Source organism: Tetrao urogallus, assembly GCF_951394365.1.
Source record: "Tetrao urogallus genome assembly, chromosome: 9".
Taxonomy (NCBI): domain Eukaryota; kingdom Metazoa; phylum Chordata; class Aves; order Galliformes; family Phasianidae; genus Tetrao; species Tetrao urogallus.
The window spans coordinates 684,558-707,195 of NC_136822.1; the positions used below are offsets into that span (position 1 = coordinate 684,558).

Below are 22,638 nucleotides of genomic sequence, written 5' to 3' on the forward strand. Positions count from 1 at the left end.
TCACTCTTTCTTTTCTACCCCAGTTCCAGCTCCTCCTGCCAGTCCTTAGATAATCTCCTGTATACTTTGTGCCAAGCTCCATTCCTTTAAGCGAGTCTTCACAAAATAGATCTGGTCCTCAAAAAACCACACGATTTATAACACATGCCAAAACCATATTTTCATCGTGATACTTTGAAGATGTTTGTTTCAATCCTGGGTATGCATACAAACATAATCAGTGAAACAAACAGATGTGCTTCAGCACCACGAGGAGGAACCACAATCCTGGCGTTCCACAGTCCTGGCAATACAGAGTCCCATATGGATTCCTCTGATTCCTGCATTCTGCCACCCTGTAGTTGGGCTGCCATAGGTCTCCAGGCGCTGTGATCGAGGCCTGGGATGGGAAAAGGGCTACAGACTGTGGAATCATCACTGTTGGAAAAAACCCTCAAGATCATTGACTCCAGCCAGCAACCTGACCTGCCACGTGCCTTCTGCTAAATTAGAGCTGATACATAGGAGTAAGAGCCAAAGTAACCTTGTGGGACCTTGTGTACATTGTACTTGCTAACTCGTCATATGGGCTGTACTCTTCTGCTTACAGTCGAGATCCTTTTTAAAGACAGGGTGGGTTGGACTTTATATTATCCATGGCATGTTATTTCCATGCTCCAGAAAGTCCACAAAGCAAGCTTCCAGCTCAGGAGCACCAAGCTTTGGGAAGCTACAAGCCTGGGGTTTCTAAACTGTGTGCATCAGAGAGATGTAGCAATGACCTAAAAGCACAGCGCTGTCTGTGAAAGAGCTGAGAGCCGGGAAGCAGCACGGGCTGTACTGACACACAGGTTTTAACTTCTGGTCACAGTGAGGGCTCACCACAGTCATGACCTTCATTACAAACCCTTTCTTTACAGTTACGTTCTATTAATTCCCTATGCTGTATTTCACAGATGATTTTAGTTAGGGAGATTTCCTAGGAAATCATTAGGCGATTTTGAAGGAAAGCAATGCCTTTCCCCTTCTTTCCCCTCCCTGGAGCTATTAATTCGTGTCATTTCTTTCTTAATCATTTTTCTGAGAGTGAGCAGTTCTGAAGAAGCAAACTGGGTGACCCAGCCTTCCTACAAATTTTCAATTCTAGCAATTTGCCCCAATCTATTCTTGTTGAGGAATTTTGGTGCCCATGGCAATGGCGGTTTTTTGATGCGGGCTTTTGGATATCTGTTAACGTATAAACTCCCCAAGTGCTTAAGCTGAGGTGCTGGTAGATTCCCTGTCCTTTTTCCATAGAAAAACCTGCCTTTAGAGAACTGATCATTGGGTTCTCTGCCTGTTGTCAGATGTGTTAGATACCGGCCAAAATATCCTCCGTGGGAGAGCTGGATCATTACTCTTCACTCTGGTGCTGACAGATGCCCCATCTCCGTGGGGAGCAGACTGCACCCAGCTGGCAGAGCCGTGGGGTGCCAGGTTCAGGACAGGGGATGCTGCTGTAGGAAGAAAACCCAAAAGCAGAGCCCGTAGCTGAAAATCCCCTCTCTTCTCCTGAAGGGGCACTTTCCACCTCCCAGGCCTTTGCTAGGACTCCCGAGCTCCCATTTAAGACGTTTACCCCGCAACGACCAGGCAAAGCGTTTCACGATTCGTCTTTCGGCGTTTTCCCACCACATCCGGGGGAAATCGGAGCCTTGCGGGTTAAGAGCCGGACCGCGGCTCAGACAGACGGGGGCTCACCGCCCGCTTTCAGGACGTCCTTCCCGAAGGGCAGAGCGGACCACCCGCTCACCGGGCGCAGCCGGCGCCGCCCGCTCGCCCCGCGGCCGAGACGCCGCATTCGGGAGCCGGGCGGAGCGGAGGAGCTCCTCGCCCTCGGGCCGCTCCCGGGGCCGCGCCGCGCTCCGGGTCGGGCGGGCGGCGGCGCCGTGCCCGCGGCGGGGGCTCGGGGCGGTGGCGCGGGGCGGAGCGCGGGCCCGGGGCGGGGCAGCGCCCCGCGCGGGATTGGCGCGGCCCGGCGTGATGCCACGTCCGGCGGGGGAAGCCCTGCCTCGCTCGGGAGCCTCCCCGCCCGCCGCCCGGCTCGGCGCGCAGGTGGAGCGGTGCCGGCGCGCACGGAGCGGCGCGGCGTAGCGCAGCCCGGCACGGCCCGGCGCAGCTCGGCTCAGCCGCGGGAGCAGCCCGGCAGCGCGCCCCGCTCCGCTCGGCCCGGCGGCCGCCGCAGCCGGCAGCATCGCGGCGGGACCGCCCGGGGATGCGGCCGCGCTAAGAACAAAAGCCCTCTCCGCGGTCACGCTTCGGGGTTTCGAAGCGCGGCGGGGAAGGGGCCCGGCCCGGGCAAACTTGGATCGCCGCCCCCTCCTCGGACTCTCCGCGGCGTCCGGATCGAGCCGCCCGAAGCTTCCCCGCACGCCGCAGGCAGCGCCCGAGAGCCCGTCGCCCCCCGGCCGCCGGCCGTCCCGCCGGGGCTGCCCGGACCCCGCTCCGCCCGGCGCCGGGGTCCCCTCCGCCGGACCTTGGCTTTGCCCTTCGCACGGCAGGTGGCGGGGCCAGCGGAGAAGGATGCGTTTCTTCCCGTGGGGATTTTGGCTGCTGTGTGTCGCCTCCGCCCCGGCTCGCGGTGACAGCGGCAGCAAGGCGAGGAGCTGCGCCGAGGTCCGGCAGCTGTATGGGGCCAAGGGCTTCAGCCTCAACGGCGTGCCCCAGGCCGAGATCTCCGGTGAGTCCCGCGGGGCGGAGGGGGCCGCGGCCGGGGGTGGGCGACGGCACGGCTCGGGGCGGGCCGGAGTTTGGAGCGACGAGTCGGAGCCGAGCGGTTCCTGCCGAGCTCGTTGCGGTGCTCCTCTGCCCGCGCGGGGGACGGGCGGTGCGCGGGCTTTGCAACGGCGGAGCGCGGGGACGGGGTGCGCGCAGCGTGCGATCCGCGCCGAGCGGGGAGCTTTCATTGTCTCTTTTCTTCTGCTTTGAGCGCGGCTGAAAGGGTTTCGGGATTTGGGTTTAGAAAGCAGAATAGTCGACAGAAATGGGACTGGGAGGTGGGAAATACCACAAGGTTATGGGAGAGGAGGATCGCTTGACTTATTCTTTTGGATAGCAGCAAAGCCAGAAAGGGCGTTTGTCAGTAAAAAGGAAACGGGAGAAAGACGGCCGTGTGTCAAGTTTGTGCAGCGCGGAGGGAAGGCTGAGCAGCGTGCGTTTGGTTTTGTGGCTGCTTTGAGAAATCCTGGATGATTTTTTTTCCTTACAGAAGATGTATTAATTAGCACAGAATACTCTGGTTTGTTGGTGGTTTTTTTTTTTTTTTTTTTGTTGGATTTTTTTTCCCCCAACTCTTCTGTTCTTTTCCCCTCCTCTGAGAGACAAAAATAAAAGCTCAGGGCAGATACTGAGGCTTTGTTGCTTTTCTTTTTAATTCACTTACAAGTTTTGATACACCGGCACGTGACCCATATCTGAAAGCTTTCCCCCCACTTGTGGGAGCTTCCTTCTTCAGACAAAGCATAAAACATGCAGGCGTACGTGCTGGAGCCGACCCACAGGGACACCCCAGGAAGATTGCAGTTTGTAGTTCACATTTAAGCTACAGAACGCCCTATGTGGAGCGTTTGATTGCATTGTTTTCCGGGGAAACAAATTAGGTATCCGACCCAAGAATGGATGAGGCTGAACCATATAAATATTTCACAAATGTGAACAAATTAATACTTTCTTTGTCAAGAAACCGAGACTGAATTTCCAAAACAAAATGAGCAGAACTTGAGGTGAAACAGCGGGCAATTTCAAAATCATTTGGGCATCGTTAGTAATGGAACAGTAATTCCGTTAAGCAAGAAAGTGGCTTCTTATAAATTTGCATCTAATTATTACAGTCACATTTCACGTGGGAAGTCCTTGGAAGGCTGACTGGGATGGCAGTGGCACTGCGTGCAGCAGCAGCACAACAGGGGCAGGCACACGGCATCCCAGCGCTGTGCTTGCAGGTGTCCCACGTTAGCAGTACGCAGCGCACCGTGTCCCCTCCAACCACTGCCATTCAGAAAGTGACCAAGGACACCAAGATTTATAGGAACCAGGAGTTTTATTTCCAAAGGGCTTGGAACGCCTTAAGGAATAGTATGTAAAACTGCAGCATATAACTGGGCATCCTTAGGTGTTGCTTTACACAGAAATTAGAGATAAATGCTGTGAAAAAATGAGGAATGTTCCTGGTAAGTAATATGAAGAAGTACCTGGGGGGAAAAAGGTTCCGTACATCAGCAGCAGCAGGTCTCTGTTATTAGCCCATCTTGCTAATGGACTTGATGATTTTCATAGGTAATTATTTTCTGTACCTACTTGCTGATAAATATCCAGGAATGGCCTTTTCTGTTGGTGTGGTACTCACCCAGTGCCGTTAAAGCCTCAGAGTGCCTGAACGGGAGCACAGTGCTGTGTGAGCTCCGCGCTTTGCAGATAGGGTGGGAGGTAGTGCTGGTTTTGCTGTCTCCAAAAGGAAGAATCTCAAGCCCTTCCTGTGGTGTCCCCACCTGTAAGTGTGGTATTGTGCAGTTCAGAATCCCCCGTTCAGCTGCACCACGCACACTGCTGTCCTACCAGCCCAGCTGCTCACTGCTCCAGGACTTGGGTTCCAAGGGGTTAGTGTGTTCCAGGCTGAAATGGCTGTGTTTACATTATTTATGTGCTTTACACTTTCTAATCTATATTCTTTGTTACGATTTAAGAGCATGAAGAGTAACATGAAGTCCCCACAGCTCAGCAGAAGGTGGTACTGGTCAGTTGTACCATGACATGGTTGCAGGTGGGCGTCTGGTTCAGGGATAGGCTCTTCTCCACATTTCTCGTGGAACACTGCTAATGTTTCTGCTGATGTTGTACATGTTAACACATCTACGTACTTAAAATGTGTGGGTACCATTCTTAAGTGTGTTTAGGGAACATGCTATATCTCATTACATTGAAGTCCATGGCAAAACTCCCAAACACAAAAGAAGGATCTTCTCATATTAGTAGTCCTGACAGGGCCACATCCACCCAATTCTCAGGTGCAGATCTGTGCAGGAGAAAGGTTCTGGTGCTTGGGGAAGTGCTCCCTACTGCTTGGGTTTGGAAAAGTCACCTCATGCACTTCCCTACACCAGACTAACTCGAGCTAAGTTTTCCTGTGTGCAGGATCATTCTTGCCCGCTGGCTGGTTGACCCGCATTCCCCTCCCAGGATTCCTGAGAAGATGGTTCAAGATCTGTCAGTTCTTCTGTTTTGTCTTGATTCCTCTGGCAAACATCTATTTCTGCTTTCCCATTCTTGCTACATGTGTGCTATCACAGGTCCCTTGAGGTGCGACTGAGGCTGCACCCTTGGACATATCCATTCAGGCACATGCTGGAGGGCTGGTTGTCTTGGGCTCACGGTGAGGTTTGAGACAAAGAGAGACTCCCTGCAAGAGTTGTGTCTTTGGGGAGAGCATCCAGCTGTCACTGCTGCCTTGCCAGAGTTCTTAGCGTTGTTGATGTGGGATGGATGATGCTCTGCAGTGCTTCAAACTGAGGTAGGTTCTACTTTGTCCCGGAGAAGACTTGAGAATTGTGGTTTGATGTGGATGTGCTTGGCCCTCGCTTGGACTTGTTCACTGCTGTGATTAATCCTTGGGTCTGCCTTACCCTGGGGTTGAACTGCGTGACACAGAGATGAATGTAATGCACCAAAAGAGGAGGGCACAGAAGAAACCCAGGCAGCCGATCCAGTTATATATCTCAGGATTGTGCTTCCCCAGTTCCTTCACTGAAAGGAGGTCAAACAATATGTTTTCATCTTCTGGTCCTTTTAGGCTGCGTAATTTTGTTTCGTAAGGAAAACATTGTCAAGCGCATGTGTAAAGAGTTGTTTGGAGGAATGTTAGGTGAGTAAAGAACAGGTCTGGCTGCAAGGCTGGACTTGACAAGGCTTTTGGACTGTGAAGATGGTAATGGAAGCCAATACTGGTAGCATTTTAAATTCTGGCAGCTGCAGTATGGAAGGCATAAATACAAAGATGGACAAACCTGTGCCTGTGGTACAGAAAATAAATTCATGGCTCCTCCTTTCCCCAGGAAGGATATGTGCCACGAGATTGGAAGGGGAGCCTCTCTGAGGTTGTGGTTGGGCTTGGTTTGTAATCACACAGGGCAGGAACAGCGGCTCAAGGCTATGCTGTGTGGGGAGCTCCTGGGTGCAATCCCAGCCTGTGTGCACTAATGGACTTAGGGACAAATTGGAGCACCTTTTTAGCCTGCTGTGTTTGGGAAATTGTTCCTGGTGAATCGAAGCACACCGAATTTTGAGAAATCCTCCAGCTGGCAAGTACGTTGGTGTTAACGTTGGAGTAGGCTTTGCTTGAACTGTGCATCTTCCTTTTCATATAACTTATGCAAGTTTAAAATAAAATATGCATATTCATACACACTTTGTAATTGTGTTAATTTGTCAGTTGAGAATGTGTGCATACAAAGCAATTTATGAAAATCAGATTTATGGAGAAAAATGGGCTCCCTCTGGTGGCTTGTTGTGCCTTGGAGCAGCACGTGCAGCTGCGTTTGAAATTTGGAAAGCTTTATGCTCAGATATTGATGAATCATAGAATCACCAAGGTTTTCTGTTGGTGATGTTATTTTTCAGAGAATCTGCCTCTCTGTCACAGCGATATGAATGACTAAGCTCTCATCACGTAATTATCCTTATCAGCTTGTCTGACAAAACTATTTCAGCAGCTTCTTTTGTTGGTGAAGCAGAACACGATGTTTCCCAGAAACTGTGTGTGCTTGCATAGCCGGTGATGCCCACGCACCAGCACCTGTGAAGCTGCAGTGCTCACCTTGGCTCTGCCTTTCCTGCTCTTGCCCTGTTGGTGCTTGGCTTTGCAGAGCAGGTGACAGTCGGTCTCTCTGGGCTGGCTGCGTTTGGTGGGAGCCGCGTGGCTTCTGGCAGGGCTTGTGAAGCTGTTGGTTTAATGTTCTGTCGCTGTCGGTACAACTGTCTCACACTGAGGGGACAGGATAGATGTATTCCACTGGGTAATTTCAATAATTAAGTGTGCTTTGACTTAACCAAAGAAGGGAGGGAGCTGCTAACTTGATTATCAAAAATGTCTGTTTAGAGCCAGAGGTTTTATTTCCCTTGCAGGTCACAATGCTGCAAGGAGGGGGCATGGAGCACTTACCCATCAGCAGCAGCTGGGCACAGGCTCTGCACCATGCCTGTTGCTGCCTGCAGGACTGGGGAGGGGAGCATCGTGCTGTATGACCTCTGGTACGGATGGCGAAGGCAGGATGGAGTAATAAGTAAGTTAGGTCAGAGTTGTGCTGTGTTTTTCAACACTTCTCCTCCACGTGTTTACTGCCTGACTGCAGTGTCAGAAGGGAAAAGTGGTTCTGTAGCAGCCTGGGGGGCAGAGGCACCTCCACTTGTGTGGTAGCATGGAACAAGATAGGGCTGACACTTGTTGTCCTCAAATCCTCCTGGAAAGTGTTGCATTTGTGCTTTCCTGTCTGTTCAGCAGGAACTGTTAGCATCCTCCTGGCAGCCGTGAGAGTAGCTCTGTCTCTGTGATGGGACAAGGCCTGGAGAAGTGGGACCCTAAAGGCTGCAGGAAGCAGCAGAAGATTGAAGATTATTCCACTGTCCTTTGTAGTTTGCAGAAGGTTCCTTAGATGCCAATTGTGTTAGAAATAAAATACGAAATTCTGTGCAAGCCAAGATTTTCCTTTCCTTTCCTTTCCTTTTTTTTTTTTTTTTTAAATTCTTAATTTTACACGTGTGGAGGACAGAATGCCCTCTCCTGTGATGTGTTGCCTATACACTGTGATGTTCTATTCTGTATAAGTTTGGGTCTGCAGGCACCTAAAATGCCTGTTTCTATGTGCCAGAGCTGTGAGCTGGGTCAGTGACATGTCCAGCAACAGGTTCCTCTTTTACTTAGGATTTTTCAGACATGGGAAACTTTCCTCCCCATACAATTGGAAGAAGTGGGCTGTGCTATAAAAGTTTCCCGCGATGCCCTAGCTCTGTGTTCTAGAAAATACATTAATCACAATTGTGTTGACCATATAGAGATTATAAAACTAATGTAATTGTGCCTCTTCATCTGCGGTGCAGCATGAATCACAAGCCCAGAGCTGTCCAGCTGTTACGAACTCCTCTGCAAGCAACATGAGTAAAGCACTTGTTAAAATTGCTATGCATTCTTCTGAAGTATTAAAAAAAGAAAACAAGTTTTACTGTGGTTTTTCAGAGCAATGCGATAGTACTTACACACTCAGTCAATCTTTTATATGGCTAAAATGAAATTCTCTATGACAAACAGTTTTGGCTTGCAAAAAGATTGGTATTTTATGGGACTGTAAAACCATGCGGTGTAATTTAGTTGGCATGTTTCCACTGGCGTTACCCAAGTCTTACCTCTCAGCTGGTGCAGGCCGGCCTATTTCTGAAATAGGAACGCTACATAAATTCCATTGGTTGTGAATTTTTGTTCATAAATAAGAATGTTGTTAAGTGCCTATTAAATTAATCTTATATTTTTTTAATACGGATCAGAAAGAAGCCTCTTCCATCAGTGTCTTCTGCTCTGTGCTCGTGATACTGCGGTGAAGCCTGCAGAGATGTGGCCGTACAGTGAGTGCCCGGGGTGAGGGCTGAGCACACAGGGTGGCACACAGGTGGCAGGGCTTCGTACACCACGTCTGGTCTCGTTCTGCTGCCTTGCAGCCAAGCTGAGCAGTGCAGCGCAGTGCGAGGATGGCTGTGGTCCCCATCTGGATGCACGTTTTCTGTGTGAACCTGGAAAAGCCCCTCCAGTTCTTTCCAGCAGTTTCCTCTACTATAAACTCTTAAACGGGATGTGATAGCGTGAATGACTCAGGGGAAGTTTGGTTTGCTAAGCTGTGCATGGGGTCCCAAGGTATGGGAGCACCTCAAGAGAGCAGCGATGTCTCCCAATGCAGCTCCTTGGCCCTGCGCAGCTGCACGAGCTTAAAATAGCTGTATAGCAGTTTATATTTCTCAAACATCTGCTTGGCTCGGTGACAGAATACCAAACACGCCCTGCAGAACTCTCACTCCCCTCTCATTTGTGGGAGGTCTCCCAGAGGCTCGGATGTCAGGGGAAGGAGGGGTGTTTCTGCAGGGAGGCTCTCTGAGGCCTGGCCATCGTGCGGTCCCATCTGCTGTGAATTTGGGGAAGGGCTGCACAATGCTGGGAACCCGTGTGTAGGAGTCTGGCTGATAGAGCCGCAGCCCCCTGGGACTTGTGCCCCGTCCTGCTGAGGGGAGGGCGGCTGCAACTGTGGGCAGAGGGTGTGCTGCAGAGCTCAGAGAAGTGCTCCGGTTGGCCTTTGCCCTTTCAACTGCTGCTAGCATATACTGTCAATTAAGCCCAGATAAGCAAAATTGATAATATGATGTTACATAAATACATGCATGAATCTCTGCGGTGCATCAAGCAGCAGAGTCCCTGCACAGGGAGCGGGAGCAGGGGAAGCTGCTGGTTCCTCAGCACTGCCATGGAGCTGCTCCCTCCGTGCTCGCAGGCTGTGCCACAGCTGGGTGAGCGCCTGCCTTTGTCCTCCTTGGAGGCTCTGCGGTCAGCTCAGTGACTGCTGGACTTGCTGTGTCTTGAGAAGCTGCATTTGATTTTATTTGATCTGTTGACAGTAAACATTGATTGAGTTGTCTCTGCTACACACCGATCTCAGGGGCGGGAAAGGTTTGGATGTGGAAAGTGCGGCTTAAATTCTTGCGTGAGCTAGAGTTTGGTGACGGTATGTGAGAGGCATGGGGAGTTGGAATTGGATGTGGGAAAGAAGGGCAGCGTGCTGTGAGCATCCTACTTGGTTAGCTGTGGTGTGAGAGGTGAGTTTTGCTGGAAAATTCCTTGTTCAGGTAAACATGTCCATGCTGTGCAGGTGTCTTGTGTCAGGATCGCTGCACTGATGAGTTTGCTGCTCCGTGCGACGAAACTTCCAGGGGAAACCTAACACAAATTGGCAAGTGACAACAAATGACAGCACTTCTGTAGGGCTAAATTACAGTGAAATTTTAACGAGTAAATCTTCACAGGTGCTAGCCAAGAGTAGTCTGTAACTGCACCCTAGTTAGAATAGAGAGCAGATACCCTTCAGATACTGGGCACGTTTCCATTGAAAGCCAAGAAAGAAAGCCACTGTGTTTAACTGCAGGATTGTTTGTCCCAGTATCCCAGATGAGCTGTCTGGGGGCTTGAGTTGTGCTTTAATAAGTAGCACTGCCACTACTGTTCATGTTGCACTAAAGCATTTTCTCCTGTCACAGTCACAGATTAAGTATTTTCCACAGTTACCAATACACTACTTGACAGGGTTTAGGACAGCATTCCTAAATATATCCACTGATGTGTGTATATGTCCAGCAACACAATGTCTTGTATTATCCTGCTCTCACTGATTGCTTTCAGCATGTCGCATCACTAAGCTGGTATCTGGAGCACAATGACCAGTTTTGGGCTATGTGTAAAAGAAAAATGTGGCTGTGCTGGGGGAAGCTCAGCAGAGACCACTAAGATGGCCAGGGTGCTGGACAGAGTATGTGAAGTATAAGGGGAAGTGGTGAAAGCCAGGTCTGTAGACCATTCAGGAGTGAAGTCTGGGAGACAGAAGTCTGGGGGAAATCGTGCTGCGAATCTCTAACTGCTGAATAGACTGGAACAGAGAAAATGGAGCCAGGCATGGGGGCAGAATGGGAGGTGGCTGGCACAAACTGGAGCTGGAGAAATTCTTATTTGATCAGTGGGAAGACTTTTTCAACTTTGCTTGTTGAACGCTGGACAAGGAGCCTAGAGAGGTGGTGGGGTATTGATATCCCTCCTCCCTGGAGACATTCTGAGTTGATGTGGACAGAGCCCTGGGGCATCTGCTCTGACTGGTTCTGCCTTGAGCAGACCTTGGGCTGAATGGCCACAGAGCACCTCTCAGCTTAAATTATTCTGTGATTCTATCAAATGCTTCATTTGCGCCATGCAGATAGATTGGGATTATGCACAGGTCAACATCAACGAAGGTCTTCAGAGAAGGAAGAGTGAAAGGAAACCCTTCCAATTCTCCCTTACAGCGGTTGTATTTTTTGAATTTACTTGTTAGCTTATGAAATATGTTGTCTAGTGAAATTGAGGAGAAAGAGAAATGTTCTCGTATATAAGGCCTATGCTGCTACTCCAGAGATGTGTGCCAAAGCACAAAACTGAACTCACATCTGAGATGACCTTGGGCAAGTTGTTCAATCTCTCTGTATCTCCAGTCCCCATCTGTGCATTACTGTCTTTGGATTATAATATCCTGCTTTTGTAATCTGTCTTTAAATTATAAACTCCTGGAGTACTACATCTCACCGTTTCACGATATTTCGCTACACAGTACTTAGCACAATGGGACCATAAATCTTCATCAGTCCTGCAGTACGTGAATGATAAACAGGAGTGGCATAATTTAGGGCCACACTCTGCCTTCAATGCTCATGCTCATTATGGATAAAGCCATTTTTTTGGTTTATTAAAATGCTGTGCTGTTCAACTTAACAAGATGCATGGGCCTCACTGAATGGATTTTTATGAGACCATTGGCTCTTTTTTTTTTTTTTTTTTTTTTTTGAAGGAAGTGAGCCTGTTTTTAATTTTACTTCATCATTGCTTATTGATTACACGTTTCTAAACAATTTACTTAGCAGATCAAGTAACAATAAATTCCTTTAACCTCTATATCTTTCAGTTTAATTATTGTCAACTCATCACTTAGTGCTTACTTCAAAGGATAATGAATTCTGTTCACCATGAGGTAGAAGAGAGTTGGACTGCAGAACGAGAGCTGGGTCCTGCAGTTCTTCTGAGGATATAAGCCAGTGCTGTGGAGTGCTGAGCTCAAGGTTAGAGTCAGGTGCCGGTGTGAGCTGGTCCCTCTGCGGTGCATGCAGAGCAGCGTGCAAGCCAAGGTAGGAATTGCCGCCTGCTCTGCGCCTGGGCTGGCTGGGATGCGTGTGGCTCTGTCGGTTTGAAGGAGGGTAAAAGCACTACCAGGCCTTCCCCTCATTGCTGAGCTGCTGCTCTGGAGATGTTCTCCCACATCTCCTAGGGAAGGAGTTCTCTCTGCGCCGCGTCCCTCACGAAGGCCCTCTTAATGCAGATGACATTACCTGCCATTTGTAGACAGAGAAAATGCCACTTGCCAAATTTGCAGATCGCAGTTGTGTTTCTGTCAGCTTTGGCAGTTACACAGCTTCTGGAAACGCTAATGAAGGCAATCTGCTTTTAATTTAAAATCCTCCCTGAAGAAAAAAATAGCTGGCAGTGGAGGGATCCGGCAGTGTCCTTGTGTGAAACTCCTCTTTCCTTGTTCTCTGTGGTTTGCTTTAGCCAAGGAGAAGCTGTTAATTAAAAAATACTCCTAAAGTAGCCAAATATGCAGGAATGTACTTATGCAACAACTACCTGTACCAGTCCTGCAGAAAAGCACTCCTTTGTTTTCATTTGGTGAGCAATTCTAATTAACCAAATAAAAATACTGCTTGCTTTGCACTTAATTCAGCATATTTGCCACCTCTCATATGATTGAAGGACAGAGGACGGAGAGTTTAGTTTAGATGATTATTTTATTTTTTTCCCTTTGGTTCAATAAGGCTGAGGCGGTCAAGCAGTGCAAAGAGGGGAAAATGCTGGAGGAGGAGAACAGGGCCAGGAGCAGCTCCTGCAGCCTGCCCCAGCATGGTCAGAGGAGTGGGAGAAGATAGCATTCCTCAGAAAACATGTGAATTAAGTTCCTTTAAAGGCATTTTTCTTGGTTTAGAAGGTATCCAGTGCTTTACGCAGTGGTAAACAGTGCTTAGAGGAATGTGTGACTGTGTGTAAAGGATGTGTTTAACGCTGTAGAAATCAAGGGGCTGGTCAGGGAATGTCAGAAGACATGAAAAATGAGCAAAGCTGTTCTGCCTGTAGCTGATTGTCCCTTCACACCAACGCTCGTTCTGACGAGGAAGGGGCAGCTAATGAAAACGCTGATTCAACCCAAGGGAGAGTATTGGCAGCCTTTGCCGTAATGTAAGAAATTGCTCTAGCTATTGACTTGCAATAAATTTTGCCCTTCCAGTAAAAGCCTGGACATGTGGGTGCCAGAGAAACGGCACCTGGCACCAAGGGCCATAGCTGCAGAGCTCCCAAGCAGCTGCAAAGCGGGGCAAGGCACTGTAGGGCTGCACAAGCGCTGCGGTCTGCTTAACAGCACCAACTCCATGCTCCCATCTGCTTTAAGGCTAGACCAGAGGGAGGAAATTCTGGTCTCATTGCCTCCTTTGTGAGGATTTATCTTGGAATTTTGAAACCCAACCTCCTGCTCCATTCCTAAATTTAAATCCACAGCTTCTGACTGAAGACAGAACCATATGTCAGTGAAGCACTGGGGCACAGCCGTCCTCTGTGTATTTATAATCTGCTGTTGCATTAGTGGCTTGTGTAGAAAAAAGAGCCGGAAGAGAAGCCGGCATGGCGAGGCGCTTTTTGGGATGCTCACTCTGCTGTCCCGTTAGGCAGTTCGGCTCTGCTGCGTGTGGACGTGTTGGGCGGCTAATCCGGGGGTCGCCTGCAGTAATACAAAAGCACTGCTCTGTTCTTGGAAGTGCAGTGCTTTCAGAAGCAGCCGTGGTTGGAAGCGCTGCCACACAAAGGAAGGCCCGAGCACAAGAAGCTCCCAGCCACAGCAGAGCCGTGGGACTGCGGGCCAGGCGCAGATTCCCTGGTCACCTTGGGGAGGGGGCAACTGCCTGACAGATGGAGAAAATGTGTTCTGGTAATTAGTTGGTGATGGGCTCCTCCCAAGCAGTGAAGGTTTGTGTTTTTTTTAATTAGCTATTTAATATGTTTGTGCAGTGGCATGCCTAACTAACGTGCAGTTACCATGAGTACACATACAAATGGCAGTAATGGGTACAGATGGCCATAATTACCCATGTTGATTTCTGCAGTAATCACGCACGCAACATATCAAGTTGGGCTTAAAAATGGTTGTGTGGGGCAATTTGTTTCCCACCCACCCCTGCGTTGTGCGTGAATATGTTTGTGTGACCATCCTGTGTGTGCCTGGACCTGCTGCTGAGACGAGCACTGCTTTTTGGTGGGCATGCAAGATGCTCAAGCTAATTAGCTCTTCTTCAGTGTCTTACTTGTGGTGCTTTGGGCTATGGATTTTGCCTAATGCCAGTACAGCAGCAGGGCTCAGGTGGTGATTGGTCCCAGCTCAGTCTGCCCAGCTGTGCTAGCTCTCATAGTGATACCATGATACCATTAGGGAGGGAGTGTGATCATGGCACCTTTCTGAGGTCTCTCACTTTGTACTCCCCAGCACCTACAGATTCTGAAGGGAAGTATCAGCAACCTTCCTAATCCATTAGTAGACCCGTTGTCCTTGGGTCTGTCCGGCCTGTTGTCCCACCAGCTGCATACTGTCTGCTTCCGTAAAGCCCAAAGCAGCAAGCTCCAGCAGTGCACCATCCTCTGTGTAAAGAAACACTTTCTTTTGTCTGTCTTAAGCTGAAAAAGAATGCAAGCGTACATGACTCTTCTGCAGTTGGATCATCTGCCTTAAATGGTAAGGAGCTGTATTCATGAGATAGTTCAAGGTTTGGGGAGCTGCTCACACCCTCCCTTCCCCAAAGAAATGCCCAAGGGGGAGGATAAGATACCAAATGGCTGTAGTGGTGCAGCTTACAAACACAAACGGAGCTGCTCCAAGAGGCTGGGGGATGTTGGTTGGCCACAGAAATGGTCTCTGCCAGCAGCTTTTTGCTTCTGGTGGGCTCCTCTCAAGCACAGTGATTGAGAAGATGCTTCTGCGTGAGGCTGAGCTAGTCTAGGAAATGTCAGAGACAAGTCAGAGAAAGTATTTCTGGGTTTGCTGAGTACTGCTCCACATAGAAGCACTGAACACCATCTGCTCTGACGTAGGTCAGCATGGAGGAGGAGGTCTCCAAACTGCTGCTGCTGCTGTGTGCACTGCTGTTGTACAGGGCAGCGAGCAGGCAGCTCTGCTCCGGGCAGGGTGTGTGGCTGTGTGGATACCTGCCTCACCGGCCGCTGGGGAGAGGCTCTGGCAGAATGAAAGCCTCGGGGATAATTCATGTGTCTGCACTTCTCTGTGGAATGGCATTAATCTTTGTATCAGGAGACTGCTTCTTTGTCCCCCGGGGTTAAATCTTGAAGGTTTGTGATAGCAGTTAAAAAGCTGGGGGTACAAAGGGAAGTTTAAAGAAGCCTTGCAGGAGAAATTCGTGTCACGGAGTGAATAGGCTGTACGCTGTGCAGTGTAATGGAGAGCCAATCTCAGGCTGATGACTTTAACGCAGTCAGTAGTGCAGAAAAGAACTGTAAGCACTTCCAAATCCTATGGTTGTCCTTTCTACAGCAAAAACATCTCTTTTGTGATCTGTGTTGGTTTTTTTGTTTGGTTTTTTTTTTCGAGCTTTCTTTTAGTAGAAATGTGCCCTGCTAAATATTTACTTTTCAGCCAACACTTTCCCTATCTGGTTAATTTGTTTAGAACTACTCTTTCTTGACTGTTTGAAGCCTGTTTTGTTAGGCTGCTGGGTAAAGCCTTCCTATTTTGACAGCCTTTTTACTCATTCTTTAAAGCTGCTCTTTGATGTGAGCTGAGAAACACAGATCTCATTCTTTTTATCGTTTTCCCTTGTCAGTTTAAAACCAGTTATGAGTACCACAAACTATTAAAAACAATCTAAGCTAACCTCCCAGGTGACAGATGTTCAGGGCCTATCTCTTATTTTCAGGACTCTCTGTGGAGTCGGCTTTGCAGAAACAAGCAAGGCTGCTGCTTGATAAGGAAACGTGATTGGAGCAGCTCAGAAAGTTGTTTTGTAAAATCCATCTGGCAAGAGGCAGAGTAGTGAGCTGAGCTGTCCTGCTGAGTTGAATGTACACAGAAACTAATTCTCCATGTAATTGTGCCTCTTTTAAATTTGTTTTCTGCAGTGTAGCTGATGGTTGGTTGGTTAGTACCGATTTCATTCGTGCTTCAGACAGGAAGAATTATGTCTGACAGGTTAGCTCATAAGGATATGGAGTTGGGAAGGACAGCTGGATCATGAAAACCAGTCCTGCAGTATCCCACTCAGCCTCGTGCACAGACTTGATAAACTGCTCCGCGTGTCCTCAAGACACCACCAGCCATGAGATGCTGCAAAGGCCGAAGCAGAAGAACTGACAGATGAGATCGGAAGTGCTGCTGGTGTCCTGGTACAGTTTAGAAATGAAACCAGGGAGAAGAACTCCCCAGTCTTTTTGTGAGACAGCAGCCGTGCAGTTCTAGCAGCTTGTCACTGTGCCCCGTGGACAGAAGGGTACGCTGGTTCACTCTCAGGGAGATTTTCTCTCTGTCTTGTGCTTTTACAGCTTTTACAACACCACCATCCTTGACGTTGATTTTAAATGGCATTTTATTTTTTCAAATGAAATACTGAAGTATTATTTTTCCTTGACTGGTGTTGTACAGCTGTGTGGCACTGCCCGAATGCCTCTGCTGTGCCCAGGAAGCTGTGTTTCCCTCACAGTTTGCTGCTCAGAGGTGTTGCTGTAGCTGTGAACAGCAGCAGCTGGGCTGAGCTTGGCTGGTTTGAGGCTCTGGCAGGCCAACACAGGGCCTTTCAACTCTATCAAACTGAAAGTCTGGGAAATTCAATAAGTGGAGTATGTAGCTTTACCCTCAGAAGATCTGCCAAGCTCTTTCGCTCTCGCCTTTTTGGTATGAATTAAGTATTTTCTTATGGGCAGCTTCCTCATATTCCTCCACAGCTGTTTGACAGCCCTTCGTGGACATCTGCAGAAGCTGGGATGTTTGTTTGCAGCAGTAATGTTTGAGTTATCAGATCTCGTGAGGCTCTTCCTCCTTCACACCGAAACAGGGGTTGATTCCTGAGGCTGCTTGGATATCTCTGAGCTTTCTGCCCCGATGCCGTATTTTCTGGTGCTGTGTCCGTGGTGCCTTCTTCCAGCTATGTTCCCATGCGGGCTGTGCCAAGCTCCTGGCAGCAGCGCCTTGCAGTAGGAGGGGGCTGCCTCCCCGCAGTGTCACTGGAGCTGTGCAAGTGGGAGCAGTGGAGCCGGGCAGCTCTGACAAACGCGCCGCAGCCCAAGCATTCCCCAGCGGCCCCTCTTTCCCTCTCAGCTGTCGTGCTCATCTGCTTGTGGACAGGGACAGCTGCTGTTGTCTCAGCGTGAATTTTGCTTTGTTTTGTTTTAATCTGTCCACCTCATTTATGTGCCTGAATCAGAGCGGAGCTGTCTGAAGATCTAACCACTTGTTAAGATTCTTGTGGGAGTACTTCTGAAAGTCTGGCCCTTGGCTTCTGAACAATCTTTGTCAACTCACATCAGATTGGAAAATGAGGTGTCTCCGTGTGGTTTTCCTACTTCTTCCCTTACATTTAGCTGAGCATCAGGATATTTGGCATTTGCTGCATCAGAGAGCTTATCTGTAATTCATAAGGAAGAGCTCTCCACCTTTTCCAGGCTGGGAGTTAACAGTTCCTTTTAAAATGTGCTTCTAAAATGCAACCTGATCATAGATCCTAACCTCTGCTCAAACTCTCAGGGCTGTCTGTCACTTTGCTGGCATAAATACCAATGTCATGCAAAGAAGCCCCAAGTGTAGACCAGTGGGTACTGCTGCTTCATGTGTGTCTGGATGGTAGTGGACAGGGCTTCCCAACCAACTGGCTGGCTGGGCTTCTCTGCTATCAACCCCACCAGGGCTGACTGTGGTTCACAGCTGTGAAGGACTTTTGCCAGGATTGATAAAGTGAAAATCTGACTTGTCACACAGAAAGCTTTGCTGAGTTTAGAATATGCACTAATGGCTCTGGAGGCAGAAATCTGGTTGAGTTGAGTTGAGCCACAGGTTTACAGTTTGTCTGCTAACTTTGAGCAGAGCGTAATGTCAGTCCTTGTGCTTCTGCTACGGCCTTTTGCATACGTGTCCCATACATACAAGCAGCTTCACAGGCTCTGTGCTGATCATGGTGACACAGTGGGCACATGCTTGTGGCTCTGCACCTCTGCGAGATTAAGTGTGTAGGATCTGCCCATGCTCACGGCTTCTCTCTCTAATGGGGTATGTGGGGGAAAGAGATAAGATAGCACCTTGTGCTTGTGTAAGGGGAAGTGAGCAGTAGAGGGCTGAGAGAAAGTGAAATGAAAGATTCACCAAATGAAAATTGTTCTTTGCAAGCTGCCCTGCCTGGGGCAGCATCCTGGTGCAGAGAGGGGGAGGGCAGCCCCTGAACTTGGCTCTGTCACTCAAGAGAGGGGAGTGGGCTACTGCATGCACGTGCAGGTGGACTCAGGCTGTGCGGCCATTCCTATGCTTCCTCTGGCAGCAGTTGCCTGCCAGTGTTGTGCATCAGAAGGTTGTCACTATCTCAAGGCTATAAAACATGGACCAGAGGCTTCTGGGACCAGAGACCTTGCTGTAGTAGGACCAAACTCTTCCCCAGCAAACCTCCTGTGGCTTGGGTTTGTGCGTGCTTCTGGAGTGTGCTTCCTCTGCGGTTCATCAGTGATTGAGCAAAACGAAAGTGTCCTGGCTGGGTACATGTGTTCACCCATAAGGGCTTCCATCTGATCAAGCCTTTGTGGTGCCCAGCAGCTGCACAGATGCTCCTCTGTTGCTTGGGATGGAGCCATCTCCATGAGCTTGGGAGGCCCACGTGGGGCTGCTGGATATTTCCTTCCTGTGCCACTCAGCTCTGAGGCACACAGCTGCCCTGGCATCGGGACAGCAGGCTGACAACTGAGCTAAAAAACTGAACTCAGTGCTTGTCTTCAAGGTGCATGTACAGAGCCAGATACCAGCGGTGGGAGGAAAGCCTGAGAGAAGGGATACCCATCACCCCAACGCCCGTGTGGCTCAGCAGCCTTTGTAGCTGACAGAGCTTCTGGAGGAAGAGTGAGGGAATAGGGGGAGAATATTATAATTGTTTACTGTAGAAATACTGTGATTATTTGCCCCGGAGTGCTCTCCTAAACTGAAGAATCTGTGGCTACTGGTATGTCAGGGTTAAACAGCCTTTTTGTCCTTTCACTTTGGGACTGCAGAATGTACACTGCTCAGTGTATTAAGGAAGTTTCAAGCACCTTTTTCTCCTTCTTTAGCACAGAGAAATACAGCACATGAATTACCACACCAGTTCTTTCATCCTGTCACAGAGTAAGTAAATGAAGAGGTCTGTCCACCTAAAATATCGGATCCCATTTTGTCAAGCCGGGCATGCGACATCACAGTGCAGTTCACGTGCTCTTCTTCAATTTTCAGTCTCCTTGAATTTCATTGCAGGAGATAAATCTGTGGCAGGAATGCTGGGCTGCTGAGTGCTGCAGGGCAGGAGCAGGTCCAGCCATCACCTCCAGAATCACGTCAGGCATTCTCCTTACAGAGAAAGTGAAAAGTGAGGCTTCTGCAGCCCAAAGGGGGATATAATGGGGCAGTAATGATCAGCTCTTCAGGGCATCTTTACCCCATGCTGACTGTGGGATTTTTTTTTCACAATTTTTTTTTTTTTTTTTTAATCAGGAAAATTGATAGGTTGTCATTTTGCCCCTTTGCCTGCAATTATGGTTTCTTCATTCTCTTTCTGCTGCTGAGACTCTAGTTTCTTGGAATTAATTTCCTTTCTAATTACTTCCATTGCTCATTTAGTTTGAAGCAATCCCTGGGCGTCCACTACTCCAAGATGTAAGATAGGTGGGCAGGCGATTGTCAGGGCTCTGCCTCTAGGAGGATTCTTAGCTGTGCTACTTCTACAAAGTATTTTAAGTAGTATCATCTGCTTTGTACCCGCATTATCAAGCAGTACTGAAGTATTGCTTTGATTTTCATTGTTGACTTTTGGCATATTGATTTGTATTAGCCTGCCCAAACCAGCTGTGTCAAAGCCATGTGGTGGCACGAGCCAAGCTGGCTGTGGTGCAGGCAGCTGAGCTTGCCCATGGTGTGAGCAGCCTGCTGGGGTGTGTGCACCCATTGACCTTGCAGGCATGTTCATGAGCACTTGAGCAAGAGCATCCCTTGCGTGCTGTCCTGGCTGGCACGGTTGCTGCAGCACACTGCTGGCCTGGCCTTCCTGGTGCCCAGGGAATCCTGGTTAAGACATGCCCCTCACTTTTATTTGCTGTTCCCCAGCAGTCTCCACATGTCATCCCTTTCAAAATCCATCATCATTATGCAATTGAATTAACGAAATATTTCCTCGCTGGGGGTTCCTGTGTGGGCCTGGGCTGCCCGCCTTTAATAGTTTAAGAAAAGCTGGAGAAAGTCTACTGGGAGGTAATTTCAAAATTAAGCATTTAGGAAATGTGCTCCATCCAGAGCTAACAGATTTAGCTGGAGACATTTATGCAATGTTTTGCAGGCTTATTGGGACCTGCATTCCCCCAGGTCGTTTACAACTGTGAAGTATCTGCTATCTTCTGCCTTTACGTGAGACTTGTTTCTTCCTTTTCCTCTAGGCCCTAAAATGGAAGGGACTACTGCCAGTGACCAGCACTAAGGCTGGGCTGGTCACTGCTGGTTAAATAAGACCCTGACTTGCTTTGGGCTTTAATTATTCCTAAGGAAGGAAGGAACTCGTGGTGTTATGCTTCAGAGCTACTGTTATGAATTAAATGTTAATTTGACGATTGCTTCTTTGCCATGTTGGAGCCTCAGCATAATGAGATACTCAAATACTTTATATATGCATATATATTTATATTTACTTATATATGTAACTCGTCATTGAGTTTTCCATCTGTGACACATATCCAGAGAGACTTAACAATAGCTATTCAAATAAAGTCAACAGCAGAGCTATTTGCTGGCCTGTTTTGTGGTTTGGGAAATGAAGTTGCTACGATATGAAATGATTTGCTCAAGGTTGTGTTGAGAACTTGGTGTTCAGAATTCCTAATTTCCTTCATTTTCCTTAGTATGGTTTCACTTTTCAGAGTTGTTCAGCTTTGTGAGTTTCTGCAGATACAAACTGGTGATGCAGGGTGGTAAGAGAGAAGTTGGAGATTAAGAAGGACTTTAGTAAAACGGAACTCTCCCCTTGTGCCAGTCAGATTTAGGCTTGCATTTCCCACTGCTGTGTCTTGGGCAGTGCTGTCCTACACCCGAAAGGCAAGGTCTGCCAACTGGATCCAGCTGTTCCTAAACTGGCGAGCCAGGAGCGGCTGGGTAGGTTAAAATGTGCAGGGATGCCATAAGGAGCCTCAAAAGCTAAAAACTGTGCTCTGCTACAAACGAACATCCTGGAATGCTGAATAATCGAGACTTTACAATTATGGTGGTGCTAGGTGAGAATTAGGTTTTGCACGACTCGTAGTTTAGCATGAAATTCTTTTCTGTTTTTCAGGCCCTCGGTGCAGACCATGAATAGATGCAATGATTTTTCACTGATGGTGATATGGGAAATTAGGTTGCATTGCTGGCCAGGATAAGACAGAACCTGAGCATTTTGCCAGCAACGTCCTTCCCAGTGTGCAAGCAGCAAAGCAGCCTGCAAGCCTGAGCCGGGCACAGCTGGTCTGTGCAGGCACGTGGCTGCAGTGTGTTTGGGTGCAAAACGCTCCTGCTGGTCTGCAGCTGCTGTGGAGCTGAGCGTTGGGAATGCTGTTCAGAACTGCATGTAAGCCTGTAACGAAAGGTGGGAGGAAAGGTCCATGTCAGAATCACATAATCCTCTTTTCAGTTACCCCAATCTACAGACAAAGAGATAATATACTGTTTTTTCCCATAGCGTGAGAAAAGCCTATCTTCTGTCAACAGAAATTCTCAATTTGTCGTGTATCTTAATGGGATATCCCCTTCAGTGCAGCCTGGTCACTGAGCTGCTTCTGGCTGCTGAACCAACACTTTATGAAACGCTCCTAAAAACAAAAAAAAGGCTGCATGTTTCCATACTCACATGTATCTGTTACAGTGTCTTAGCCATGGATCTCCAGGGCGGCATCTGGGTGGGAAATATCTGCTGTTACTCCCGAGCCTGTCTCCTGGTGACACAAACGTTAAATGTAGGAGTGTTTCCAGTGGAGAGCAAGCCTGGAGATTTGCTGCTGGGTGCTGTGCTGCAGGGGCGTGGGGAGTCAGCATGAAAGTAAGATCAAAATCAATAGAGTGAAGCGGTTCTAAGTGCCTTTTTGCTTAAGGGCTGATCTCAAAGTGTTACCCAGTGTTTCAGCAGTCAGTGGGTTTTATGAAGACAGATGAGCCATGAAACAAATCCAGCTTTCAGGAATTTTGATAAATTCTGCTTTTTTTTTTTTAATGACCCTGCATAGCTCTGTGTGTAAAATTTACATGGAATAGTTTGTAGATTAAATGACTAAGGAATCATTTTTCCTCAGCAAGCCAGGGAGAGCTGTTATATGTCCTACAGTGAATGCACACTGAGTCCAAGGCAGAGGTGGGTGCATAAGTTTGGCTTTTGTGTTCTCATTTAAACACGGGGCAGCTGAATAGAGGGGCACAGAACATGGCTGTTGTCAGTGTCTGTTTGGTGGGGCTTGTTTGCTTGCTTGCTTGACTTCCAACTAAATCCAACGCGCACCAGGAAATCACTTGGTTT

General features: G+C 48.5%; 1 protein-coding gene across 1 annotated transcript in view; it reads left to right on the plus strand.

The window, feature by feature from the left end:
* Positions 1 to 2,541: 2,541 nt before the first annotated feature.
* GPC1 (glypican 1) overlaps positions 2,542 to 22,638 on the plus strand; it is a gene marked incomplete at both ends in the record, with an annotated part of 157,659 nt that continues 137,562 nt past the window's right edge. The window contains one exon of the mRNA XM_079539678.1: positions 2,542 to 2,698. Coding sequence (XP_079395804.1) covers positions 2,542 to 2,698 — 157 coding nt within the window. The remainder of the gene's footprint in view (positions 2,699 to 22,638) is intronic.